General features: G+C 39.7%; 2 protein-coding genes across 2 annotated transcripts; both read left to right on the forward strand.

Moving 5' to 3' along the window:
- Positions 1-333: 333 nt before the first annotated feature.
- Positions 334-2375, forward strand: LOC311091236 (tripartite motif-containing protein 16-like; the record flags this gene model as incomplete). Its single annotated transcript, XM_084127056.1, has 4 exons — positions 334-354; positions 1319-1472; positions 1576-1635; positions 1765-2375. The coding sequence occupies 4 exons, from the start codon at positions 334-336 to the stop codon at positions 2304-2306; spliced, it is 777 nt and encodes a 258-aa protein (XP_083983182.1). The 3' UTR covers positions 2307-2375.
- Positions 2376-5656: 3281 nt separating this feature from the next.
- On the forward strand, positions 5657-10041 carry LOC311090591 (E3 ubiquitin/ISG15 ligase TRIM25-like). Its single transcript, XM_084125970.1, has 5 exons — positions 5657-6439; positions 6580-6675; positions 6946-7179; positions 7291-7603; positions 7740-10041. Exons 1-5 carry the CDS (start codon positions 5882-5884, stop codon positions 8282-8284), a joined length of 1746 nt encoding a protein of 581 aa, XP_083982096.1. The 5' UTR covers positions 5657-5881; the 3' UTR covers positions 8285-10041.
- Positions 10042-13614: the final 3573 nt, after the last annotated feature.

Genomic DNA, 13614 nt, shown 5'->3' on the forward strand with positions numbered 1-13614 from the left:
CAAGCTTTCACAATCCGTTCCCACGGGTTTGTAATCTGTACTGTATATTTAGAAGCCGCTTTTGTCCAAAACTTACAAAAAAGGAACAAAGCAATTCAACAAATATCAGTCATAATAGAGGTTAGAAAATAATAATAAAGTGCTAAGATTATCACAAATAAACAAAAGATTTTGATGCACATCATTCATATTAAATCGTATATTCCACCCATACCCGCTACAATTGAGAATCACTTTAAACATGCAGACGCAGTTAAGACAATTTGATGTATTCCACTTATTACAGAATAAAACAATATACAATAAGATTTGTTAACAACGTGTTCTTCTAAAATGATAGTGAGCCACAAATCCGTGAGTACAGATTACAAACCCGTGGGAACGGATTGTGAAAGCGTGGGCAGACTGGGCACGGTTTATGAATTTGTGGGTACAGATTGCAAAAACTGAAGGCACGGTTTACAAATCTGAGAGCGCGGATTAGAAACTCGTGGGTACGGTTTATTAATCCGTGGGCACGATTTGTTAAACCGAGGGAACAGTTTGAGAATTTGTGAGTACGGTTTATAAACTGAGCGGACGGATTGCAAAACCGTCGCCACGGATTGTTTTTTTTTTCCCCACAGGTGACTTCCCGGGCTCCGTAATCCTTTAATCTAGAAAAATTAAACTTAGTACACCTGATTACACTCATTATGGTGATCACAATCAATATAATACATTAAGACTCCGCCCATTACAGTAGTGACCATTTTGAAAAGTACAGTGTTCAGTTTTTTTGCTACTCAGCAAAATTGGCTCAGATGATCTTTGGACTGAGCCGCACATAAATGAGTGAACACATTTTTTTTTATTCATCTCTGTTCAAAAGTTATGGAGTCGCAAACTTAACGAGGTCGACCTAAAATTGGTTCTGTAACTCGACCAAAGTTCGATCAATCGAAACGAAAATTGGTACGCTTCATCGGAACCATGATCTGAGGGTCCATGGCAAATTTGAGAACAGCGCCAACTACAGGTCATGAAATCTGGAAAATGGCTGTTTTGGCCAATAACTTTTGAACAGTTTGTCAGAAAATCATAATATTGGTGTCTATAGATTGTGTCATGCTGAATCCGTGGATACCGAATTATCCGAGATTGGATGAGCCATGTGTCCGCCATTTTGAATTTTGTCATAAAAAAATCGAAAATGTTGAGAATTATAAAAAAATCGAAAATGTTGAGAATTATCCATAAAATTAAACACTATTGTACCATGCTTGTTTTATGTTCTGGAAAAGATCTGTCTTAATTATTTTTAATATTCTCATTTCAGAGTTGTCAGTCTTTGTGTGTTTTGCCCACATTTAAAGACGTTCCCAGCTTCACTCAACACACTCATCTGTCTTTTAAAGACATTTCAGTCTCAGCGTTTAAGGAGGTTTTGGAGGACGTCTGTCATCAGCAAACAGCCAGAATATCCCGAGAAGGTCTAAATGCTTCTTTTCCTATGGTAATAAAATGTTTCATTCACACTATGTGTGATAACACCTCATATTGAGTTTACTGTTGAGTTTCTTCTCATGTTTTCAGTGTCAAATGTTCATGTTGCACAGACTCCAGAACCAAAGACTCCAAATACATTTTGGCGATGTAAGTTGAGATTTCTTCACAAAAACATGTACATGTCAATATAAACATAATTAAAAGTGCAAAATAAGAAATTTTGAAAAATAATAATAATAAAATATTCCATATGGGTTTGTGTGCATTCATCCTCAGATTTCTGTCAACTGCAATTGGATCCAAACACTGCAAATAAAGAACTCAAACTGTCAGAAGAGAACAGAAAAGTATCATATTCAGATAAAGTTCAACAATATCCTGATCACCCAGAGCGATTTGATGAGTTTAATTACATCTTGTGTCGAGAGGGTTTGTGCGGTCGCTGTTACTGGGAGGTCGAGTGCAGTGGGAACAATTGGGCTGTAGCAGTTTGTTACAAAGGAACTGGACGTAAAAGAAGAAGTGAAGACTGTATACTTGGCTTCAACAAAATATCCTGGAGATTGGGCTATTATATGCTGGATTTCCATTTCATACATAATAAAGCTCAAGTCCGTATCCCTGTTGCCTCTAGAATAGGAGTGTATCTGGATCACAGAGCAGGAACTCTGTCCTTCTACAGCGTCTCTGACACAATGACTCTCCTTCACAAAGTCCAGACCACTTTCACTGAACCCTTATACCCTGCGTTTCTTACTGGAAAAGGTTCTTCTGTCAGGATCATAGAGCAGAAGAGAGTTCAGACAGACCAGAAATAAATATAATTGATCGAGTTTCAGATTCAATTGCTAAACTTCTGGAACATGTAGGCCTATATGTTGAAATTAAAATGTGACCCTGGATCACACAACCAGTCATAAGTCGCACGGGTATATTTGTGGCAATAGCCAACAAAACGGGTCAAAATTATCGATTTTTTCTTTTATGCCAAAAATCATCAGAATATTAAGTAAAGATTAAGTAAGATATTTTGTAAATTTCCCACCTTAAATATATAAAAAATGTATTTTTGTGAGTGGATGCAGCACAATTGCCTATAGAAATGGACAACTTTAAATGTGATTTTCTCAATATTATTTCGATTTTTCTGCACCCTCAGATTCCAGATTTTCAAATAGTTGTATCTCGGCCAAATATTGTCATATCCTAACAAACCATATATCATTGGAAAGATTATGTATTCAGCTTTCATATGATGTATACATCTCAATTTGAAAAAAAAATGACCCATAAGACTGATTTTGTGGCCCAGGGTCACAAATGTAATTTGTAGTTTAAATAACAAAAGACCTATTTCTTAAACACCATCAATGTATATACAACACCCATTTAAGACATTCTCAAGTTGGATATAGTAAACAGTTCATTATCAGATGTTATAAAACCAGATGTTGCAATGATTCTGATTTTGTGTATTCTGTAATTTTGGCTAATGGATAATAGTCCATGTTTGAATTCATGATGCAGTTCATCACTGAGCCACAAGGTTTCAAGGTTAGTTTGGAAAATATTCGGCTGTGGAACCTAGTAAACCGTTTACAGTGCAGTGTTGATAATGTTTTATGTACCATGTTATATTGCATGTATAAATATAACTTTCTTTATAAACAATATATATATAGTTACTATTGTGATTCTTAAAGGAGAACTCCGGTCAATTTTAACATTGAGCTCATTTTTTTGTAAATCTGGAGTGCTGTCAATACAGAGAACAACGACAAAAATCGGTGTTGCCTACACCGTGTTATCCTCTTTTTAAAATTTGCACCCTGTTGACTTCAATGGGGCAAGTTTTAAACCTGCTTTTAGCCTCTTAACATCCTTGATGTGTCATTACAAGTGCCCAGCCAATGTGAGTGATTCCTTCAGAGTGAACACGGGTGAATCTGACTGCAGTAGATGTGAAAGATATGAATAAAAATGAAGTTAATTCGGCCAGCGCTCATACCTGTATTTACATCCTGTTTTCGGTCGAAGTCCACAGTAATCGATTGTCGAGTTCACGCGCGTGATCATAGGTAACTAAACCTATGCGCGTGAACTTGACAATCGATTACTATGGATTGGACTACCGATTTTTGTCGTTGTTCTCTGTATTGACAGCACTCCAAATTGACAAAAAAATTAGCTCAATGTTAAAATTGACCGGAGTTCTCCTTTAATATTCCAGGGGCCCGTTCTTCGTACGTTGCTTATTACATCCGAGATCAAATGACACATCCAAGATGATATCATCGTGCGAATCACGATCCGGCTAACTCGGTTCTTCGAACACACTTGCCGGATATGATTAGTATCGCTGGATTGAGTTATCTGAGATAATTGCGCGTTCATGCGCTGGTTAAAAGGGAATATGTATCGATAGTAGAAACATTGATCAGCAACTCTGCTATTGGCTGTTCAGCGTGTCCAAAGAGCACGCTCAGTTTTTCTCCTCAGCAGAGCAAGAACTAATAGTCAAAGTTTATTCGGAATTTTAATGTTTAATCAAAACGCCAGGGAACACCTCAAAGTCTGCAAAAGCCAGGAGAGAGGGCTGGCAAAAAATAGCAGACAATTTAAATCCGTTAGAAGTGGCCATGTTAGATATTTTTATCACTTATTAGCCTATATTTTTGTATTTTAATAATTGCATAATTACTTTGTGCATTATAATGTCAGTCACCACACTAGAACATGGGAACAAATAAAAGTGAAGTACAAAAATATTCTACATAATGGTAATTTTTAGTTATATTATAGTCTCTTCTATAAAAGGCACTGTTAAATAAATGGTGTTCTGTTTATAAAAGCAACCAAGAAAAAGGCTGAGAAAAAAATAGAAAAGATATTAGTAGCCTACACTGTAAAATAATTTTTGCTACATTAAATTAAGGCCGTATAGTCATTTCAACTGTAAATCTTGAGTAATGATGAAGTTCTTTGACTTGTGAAAGTGAAAACTGATAAACTTATGTTAATGTAAAAATATTTTGCCATGAGTTATTGATCACATTTTTCCAGAGTGTAGTTCATTGTAATGACATTGTGTTTTCCTCTTTTGTGCACTTTTACATAATACACCAACACTTGTATCTGTTCCCAAGAAAGTGGTGGCTGAAATATGTGCAGTAAGTGGACATTTTCTAACTTTCCAAAGGAAAGAAAGTATAAGACTTTGCAATGTCCATTTGTTTCCATTGCACTGTACAGTGAATAAACCCTCTCAGATAACTGTCATATGGAGGAACTAGCCTACCAAGTGCATAAATAACTTTACTTATTTTATACTTGTATGCTTTATGGCTGCAATATAAGTTGCAGGATTCCACATCTACAGAAAGGCCTACAGAAGAGTCTGCACAGACAGAGGAGACATAGGCCTACAGGTGGGCAGTGTATAGCCAACTTTTCCTTTTTATTTGTTGCATGAGGCATGTGTCTAATATCTCTTGTTGCAGGCACTTGATCCACAAGCTTTTCTTTACAAAGAACAATTGAAATAAAACTCAAGGAACAAAGCATATTTGTCATTTATTAAACATTTAATGAATAGTGTTTTTTTGGCAGTGTTGTGTAATATGGCACATGCAACAATGTCACAGGCCCTGTCAGGTGTGCAACCCAACCCAAATTTCATTGTGTGCCCCTGTCCTGGCTAGAGCTGCATTGTAACTGGTTTGGGTCAGGGAATGGGGTCATAAAACACCTGTCTGCAGGCAGGAACATGTCATAATCACCTATGAAAAAATGCAGTTCTGTTAGGATCAGCATAAGTGTATGTAATACAGTGAGCTTGATATTTAATTGTGGAACTTTCCTTACCACTTTCAAATAATGAAATAATATAGTGATTTTTTTGTCACAAATATCAGTTATTTGAACATATAACCAACAATATCTTTTAAAATAAACACTTTCTTGTGGGGAAAACAAAGGAATTAACTGACATGCTTTTAAACATGCTTTTTAAATGTCACATGAGTTTCGGTAACAGGACTGAGAAAACATGCGTCCATCTTCTGCTTAGAAACCTTGTAAAAAATTAAATAAAGTTGCCTGAGATTGACCAATACACATTTTGAATAGTTAAATATTTGAGTATTAGATTCAGTGTTGAAAAAAAAAAAAGTTTAATTTTGAAGAGTTACAACAAGCAAATGTCACCCATTCGGTGGAATGGCCCATGAAGAGTTTAGGATTCTTATTATATTAATTCACAAAACTGTAAGCATTTTGTAGATTTTTATACATGCTCTTTCATTAATGATTTACAGGTGGATGTATGTACTTTCTTTAATGATTTACTTCTGGCAGAGCCGATTCTATTTGAGGACAGACTATCTGCAAAGAAATGTCTGAATCTGCAGCGAGTCTGTATGTGGATCAGTTCAGCTGTCCAGTCTGTTTGGATCCTCTGAAGGAGCCGGTGACGATTCCCTGTGGACACAGTTACTGTATGAGCTGTATTACTGACTGCTGGGGCCAGAAGGAGCAGGGGCCGCCGTACCGCTGTCCCCAATGCAGAGAGAGCTTCAGTCAGAGACCTCTACTGAAGAAGAACACTCTGATAGCTGAGATGATGGAGACGCTGCAGAAGACGTCCCTACAAACGGCTGCTGTGGAGTGTGATGTTTGCACTACAGAGAAGAACAGAGCTGTAAAGTCCTGTCTGCAGTGCTTGGCCTCCTTCTGTCAAACTCACCTGCAGCTTCACTATCAATCTCCTGCGTTTATGAAGCACAAACTAGTCGAAGCTTCCAGAAACATTCAGGAGAACATCTGTCTCAGTCATGGGAAACTTCTGGAGATTTACTGTCAGGATGATCGTCAATGCATTTGTTGTTTGTGTACTGATAATCATAAAGGACACAGTGTGGTGTCTGTGGATTCTGAATGGACTAGTAAAAAGGTAATGAATGCTTATCAGTTTAGTTGTCATTTTTTCTTGAGTTGATAATAGTCAAATTTATTTATTTATTTTAAATGACTAATTTAAATGACTGACATAGTACCTAACCTACTTCCTCCTTTGTATGTGAACATCCTCAGGAAGAGTTAAATGAGATAAAGGTGTCGTGTCAGAAGCTGATTCAGGAGCGAGAGAGAGGTCAGCAGGAACTCAGTGATGCTGTGAAGCTTCTTAAAGTGTGTTCTTTATGTGTTCTTTAGTTTCTAAGTTTGTTTGACTTGCAAAAAAGTAGATTTTAAAAATTCTATGAAAGTACATGATGACCAATGGATTTTGAGCTCCAAAAATTGGTTAAACTGCTATAAGAATCGTGACATACAACTCACAGTGTTCTTATTGAGACTTCTGTCCATTTTGTATTTTGACAGCCACTAATTTTCTTTCGATCTGCATTGTTTTTAGTCAGAACAATGTTCTTCATGATCAGATCTTTGTGTCTCCGACAGAGTTCAGCGCTAGAGACCATGGAGGACATTGAGAAGGTCTTCACTGAGCTCATCTGCTCTCTTGAGAAGAAACGCTCTGAGATTAAAGAGCAGATCAGAGCTCAGGAGAAGACTGAGATAGATCGAGCAGAGGAACTTCACAAACATCTGGATCAAGAGCTGACAGAACTCAGAAAAAGACAAGCAGAGATTGACAAACTTCTGATTACTGATGATCAGATCCAGTGTCTGAAGGTAATGAAATTCCTTTAATCAGTATACCATAATGCTTCTATACTCACTGTTTCACATTTTTTAAATAGACTCTTCTTCATAACAAGCAGTGCTGTATTTGTCTAATTTCAGAGCTGTCAGTCTGTGTGTGTTTTACCCACATTTGAAGACATTCCCAGCTTCACTCAGCACACTCATCTTTCTTTTAAAGACATTTCAATCTCAGCGTTTAAGGAGGTTTTGGAGAACGTCTGTCAACAGCAGACAGACGGAATATCTCGAGAAAGTCTGGAGGATTTTCCTTGGAATATAAAATGTGTCATTTATACTATAGGATTACACCTAAATATTGACTTTATTGTTGATTTTCTTCTCATGTTTTCAGTGTCAAATGTTCATGTTGCTCAGACTCCAGAAACAAAGACTCCAAATACATTTTGCAGATGTAAGTTGAGCTATTGCTCACAAACACAAATAGGTTGTGCGTTAATTAATAAATATCGGTCAAGAGAAATATAAAGAAAATAACAACAATAATAGAAAGGTTTATAATTCCGTTTGTGTGCATCCATTCTCCTCAGATTTCTGTGAACTTAACCTGGATCCAAAGACAGCACACAAAAACCTCATCTTGTCAGAAGAGAACAGAAAAGCAACACATTCAGTTAAAGCTCAGCAGTATCCTGATCAGCCAGAGCGATTTGATGTGTTTCCCTACATCTTGTGTCGAGAGGGTTTGTACAGTCGCTGTTACTGGGAGGTCGAGTGCAGTTGGAACGTTTGGGCTGTAGCAGTTTGTTACAAAGGAATTAGACGTAAAGGAAACAGTGATGACTGTAGATTTGGCTTTAACACAAAAGCCTGGAGATTGTCCCGTTATCATAAGAATGTCAGTTTCTTACATAATAATAAGCAAGTCTCAATCCCTGCTGTCTGCTCCTCTAGAATAGGAGTATATCTGGATCACAGAGCAGGAACTCTGTCCTTCTACAGCGTCTCTGACACAATGACTCTCCTTCACAGAGTCCAAACCACTTTCACTGAACCCTTATACCCTGCGTTTGGGGTTTTAGACGGTTCATCTGTCAGGATCATAGAGAGTTCAGACAGACCCCAAAAAATGTGATTCATCGAGATTCAGATTCAATTATTAAACTCCTGAAACATGTTGGCCATTATATTTAAATTAAAATGTAATATGAAGTTTAGATGAAGAAACATAAACACCAGCAATGAATATACAACACCCATTTAAAACAATCTCAATTCAATATTAGATGTTACAAAATCAGATTACAGTGATTTTGATTTTGTCTATTCTGTAATCTTGGCATCTGAAAGCTTTCATCTTCAGCAAGGTTTCTTTACTGTAGCTCATAATAATCCATGTCTAAATCCATGATGCAGTTCATCCTCGAGCTACAAAGTGTCAGGGTTTGGAAAATAATTGTCTGTGGAACCTAGTAACTATTTACAGCGTGGCGTTGATAAAATAATTTTTATGTATATTATGATATATTACATTAAATGCAGACAATATTTTGTTTGTTTAGTTGCTGCCTGCTAGTAGGACCTTCTTTCTTTACAGTTTCTTTACTATTAGGATAACTGAGTTGACTTCAGGATGAGGCCTGATGAGAAAAATTTTCAGGTATTTTGGATTTGTCGAAAAAATCTACTTTTGCAAACTGGTCCTACGTTTTTTTCTGCCCGATCGCAAACCAGTGCAGAAAGATTCTCTAGAGTCTGATTGTCAATAATTCTAGAAAAAAAATGTTGATATTTTGATCCACATCCACGACGGGACGCCAAAACTTTCGAAGTGGCCGAGCCGAGGCTATCCCTCTTGAACGGTATGAGATCATTTTCACCAAACTCGGTACAGCGATGTGCTATGGGTTTGGTCTGTGGTTGCGTGAAAAAGAAGTGGCGACTGGCCAGTTGGTGGCGTTATAAAAAAAAAATATATATATATAGCTACGCAACAGTCAGTCCAACTGACATGAAAACTGGCATGCAGTGGCTTTGTCCAAGGTGCTGTGATTGTCTGCGAGGACATTCGTGTATCTCGAAAAACAGCCACAATCAGCAAATTAAGTTTGAGCTTCTGTCAGACAAGGTTACTGAAACTCGCTGGGCCTGTTTTACTCACGGCCCAGAGGCCTATGAGAAATTCAAAATAAATCAAAATGCCTTCGCATTTTTCACATATGAAAGGATTTTATATCACACAATTTTCCACACATGCCCACGGCATTCATAACATATGGCAGAGCTCCTAATTTTGAGCAACTTGCCTCTAGGACCACCGCTGTCAGTCTAATTATTAGATAAATATTGGAGATATTTGTGGACTAGTCCTACTTTTTTGGCTCAACCTTGATAACTGTTAAAAAACATATTTCCTTAGTAAATTGCCTGTATTGGCTGTAAATGGTATTTCCATCTACAGTACGTGGTTACAGGCTTGCTAAATAAAATATTTAATACCTTTTTATTCATGTGCTTAAAAGCCTTAAAATGCTATAAAACTTTTAGATATATTTAAACCAAAAAGCTTTTTAAGACTAATTTGTAAAATGATCTTAATTTTTGTCAGAACATAGCAATATTTATTTAAAAGATTCATCTTTATATTTGTTTTTCTTTGGTTTAATGCATAATTAATAATGTATTGTGCAGTTATGATAAAATAAAGAGAAAATCAAATTATGCTCTTTTCTTTACATTATAGAGATCATTTGATGGAAATGTGTCTGTTGAAATATTTTGTGATCTGTGTGAAATTGTGTGTGATTGTTGTTTTTGTCCACAACATCAGAATGAAAACCTGCTGTTCTTACAATCATGAAGCATCACATGTTAAAGCTTTGATGCCAATGACATTGTACAACATGAACTCAATAATGATTTGATTATTTCACGAGTTTACATTTACATGTAATTAAGTGGAGTAAAGGTTATGTGTATTTGGTGTGCTGTTCGAGGGAACGGCTCCGAGCTCTGAATTTTTGCCCGAACCCCAGAGTATTCCCCCATTGTTGTAAGAGTAGGACTAAAAGTGAGGAGAAGGGGTGGTGGACGGATGCTGTTAAACTGTTGATGAACGGAGGTAAGTATGCTGTATACTGTATGGGCTATTCTACAGAACTGGTTCAAAGTCAGAGTTGGAAATGTCTTGAATTTTTTTTTATCTTTTGCAAATTTTTGTATGCAAATTGTATAATATCCAAGGTACACATTTCTAGTAATTGTGCAGTTAATTATATTTTATTCTCAAAAGGTTTTGGAATAATTCTCCTCTCCCCAAATTTGTCACTACCGAAACATAATAATAAATTATTTAATAAGAATGCTTATTTTGACCTATTCCTATTTTGTTTACATCTATCTTGTAAATATATTTTTTGCTACGTTTTCACAGGTAAATCAATAACAATTACAATTTTAGCAATATCTCAAGTGTAATTTATAAAATTGGTTGTATTTTAAATCCAATCTTTCTTTGTAAAATGCATTAAGTTAATCATACTGATTTCAAAGTTAAGGATTAATTAGTTTGAATATACATTGAACCAAACACTATAATAACATCTTAGTTAATAATTCAGTCAGTAAATAAAAATACTTTATTTTAGACAAAACATCCATGTTTCGGTCGTGATGGCACATTTTCGGTAGTGACAGAAGGTAGCGAGTAGTGACCACATCACATTACAGAATTTAACCTCATATACTAAAACATACTAAGAAACTAATGATTTGCATAACTGTACTAAAATGTTGTTTATTTCCCCCAAATAAATGATTATGTGTTCCCTTTTGTCACTACCAAAACAATGATGACAAGTTTCGGTCATGACTGTTTCGGTAGTGACAATTTTAGATACTTTTGAGCCTAGTTCAAAGATGATAACCAGCACATGGTTACCTAGCACAGTTCTGAACAGTTGTACAAACATAAAAACTAAATGTTATGGAATAACACCCCCAAAAATTTGCTTAATTTCAGGAAAAAAAGTGTTTGGTGGTGACGTTCCTTAAAGTTACACAGACTTTTGAACACATTTCCCTCAAAATGATGATACCTCTCTACAATGAAAGAGAGGCTATGAGAGAGAGGGACACAGAAATATTTCCTGATCAAAAATGTAGGGGTGTGCTTAAAATCAGTCTCAGCCAATGGACTAAAACACACACTGTTTCTGTAGTCCCCTCCTTGAACTGCCACCTTACTGTGGTGGTTTGAGTACCTGAATGACCCTAGGAGCTATGTTGTCTGGGGCTATATGCCATTATTGCCATCTCCCAAGGCAAACAGTTTCTAGGTGACGGGTCAGACTAAGAGCGGTTCAAAAACCCTTTATAATGACATTAAATCTAAGGATCGTGACGTCGCCCGGCATGGCGCAGCCGGGGCCCCACCCTGGAGCCAGGCCCGGTGTTGGGGCTCGTATGCAAGCGCCTGGTGGTCAGGCCTTCCCCTATGGGGTCCGGCCGGGCTCAGCCCGAAAGAGCGACGTGGGGCCGCCCTCCCGTGGGCTCACCACCTGCAGGAGGGACCGTAAGGGGCCGGTGCTTAGTGGATCGGGCGGCAGTTGAAGGTGGGGGCCTCGACAACCCGATCCCTGGACACGGAATCTAGCTCTAGGGAAATGGAACGTCACCTCTCTGGTGGGGAAGGAGCCTGAGATTGTGCGTGAGGTTGAGAGGTTCTGACTAGAGATAGTCGGGATCACCTCCACGCACGGCTTGGGCTCTGGAACCACACTCCTCGAGAGAGGATGGACTCTTCACCACTCTGGAGTTGCCCATGGTGAGAGGCGGTGGGCTGGTGTGGGTTTGCTTATAGCCCCCCAGCTCAGCCACCATGTGTTGGAGTTCACCCCGGTGAACAAGAGGGTCGCTTCCCTGCGCCCTTGGGTCGGGGATAGGTCTCTCTCTGTCGTGTGCACCTATGGGCCAAATGTCAGTGCAGAGTACCCGGCCTTCTTGGGGTCTCTGGGAGGGTTGCTGGAAAGTGCTCCGACTGGGGACTCCATTGTTCTACTGGAGGACTTCAATGCCCACGTGGGCAGCGACAGTGACACCTGGAGGGGCGTGATGGGGAGGAACGGCGATCCGGCGCCTCAGGAGGGGGAAGCAGTGCCCTACCAACGCTGTTTACAGTGGAGGTGGGCAGCTGTTGACCTCGACTGGGGATGTCATTGGACGGTGGAAGGTCGAGGATCTCCTCAATCCCGCCGTCACATCTTCCATTGAGGAAGCAGAGGCTGAGGGCTCAGAGGCGGACTCGTCCATCACCCGGGCTGAAGTCACCGAGGTAGTCAAGAAACTCCTCGGTAGCAAGGCACCAGGGGTAGATGAGATCCGCCCAGAGTACCTCAAGTCTCTGGATGTTGTGGGGCTGTCTTGGCTGACACGCCTCTGCAGCATCGCGTGGCGGTCGGGGACAGTACCTTTGGACTGGCAGACCGGTGTGGTGGTCCCTCTTTTTAAGAAGGGGGACCGGAGGGTGTGCTCCAACTATAGGGGGATCACACTTCTCAGCCTCCCCGGGAAAGTCTATGCCAGGGTACTGGAGAGGAGAATACTGCCGATAGTAGAACCTCGGATTCAGGAGGAACAGTGTGGTTTTCGTCCCGGTCGTGGAACACTGGACCAGCTCTATACCCTCTACAGGGTGCTGGAGGGTTCATGGGAGTTTGCCCAACCAATCCACATGTGCTTTGTGGATTTGGAGAAGGCATTCGACTGTGTCCCTCGCGGCATCTTGTGGAGGGAGCTCTGGGAGTATGGCGTTCGGGGCTCTTTGCTAAGGGCTATCCGGTCCCTGTACGACCCGAGCAGGAGCTTGGTTTGCATTGCCGGCAGTAAGTCAGACTTGTTCCTGGTGCATGTTGGACTCCGGCAGGGCTGCCCTTTGTCGCGGGTTCTGTTCATAATTTTTATGGACAGAATTTCTAGGCGCAGCCAGGGGCCGGAGGGTGTCAGGTTTGGGGACCACGCGATTTCATCTCTGCTCTTTGCGGATGATGTTGTCGTACTGGCCCCATCAGACCAGGACCTTCAGCATGCACTGGGACGGTTTGCAGCCGAGTGTGAAGCGGCTGGGATGAGAATCAGCACCTCCAAATCCGAGGCCATGGTTCTCAGTCGGAAAAGGGTGGTTTGCCCGCTTCAAGTTGGTGGAGAGTTCCTGCCTCAAGTGGAGGAGTTTAAGTATCTTGGGGTCTTGTTCACGAGTGAGGGAAGGATGGAACGGGAGATTGACAGACGGATCGTTGCAGCTTCTGCAGTAATGCAGTCGATTTACCGGTCTGTTGTGGTGATTAAAGAGCTGAGCTGCAAGGCGAAGTTCTCGATTTCCTGGTCAATCTACGTTCCTACTCTCACCTATGGTCATGAGCTGTGGGTCATGATCGAAAGGACAAGATCCCGGATACAGGCGGCCGA

Source organism: Abramis brama (genome assembly GCF_963993115.1).
Source record: "Abramis brama genome assembly, chromosome: 10".
Classification (NCBI taxonomy): Eukaryota; Metazoa; Chordata; class Actinopteri; order Cypriniformes; family Leuciscidae; genus Abramis; species Abramis brama.

Excerpts from the sequence above, each read along its gene's own strand:
- LOC311090591 (XM_084125970.1), top strand. The coding sequence starts at position 5,882 with ATGTCTGAATCTGCAGCGAGTCTGTATGTGGATCAGTTCAGCTGTCCA. Across the intron at positions 7,180-7,290 it reads ATCAGATCCAGTGTCTGAAG|AGCTGTCAGTCTGTGTGTGT; the intron begins GTAATGAAATTC and ends GTCTAATTTCAG. Across the intron at positions 7,604-7,739 it reads TCCAAATACATTTTGCAGAT|ATTTCTGTGAACTTAACCTG; the intron begins GTAAGTTGAGCT and ends CATTCTCCTCAG.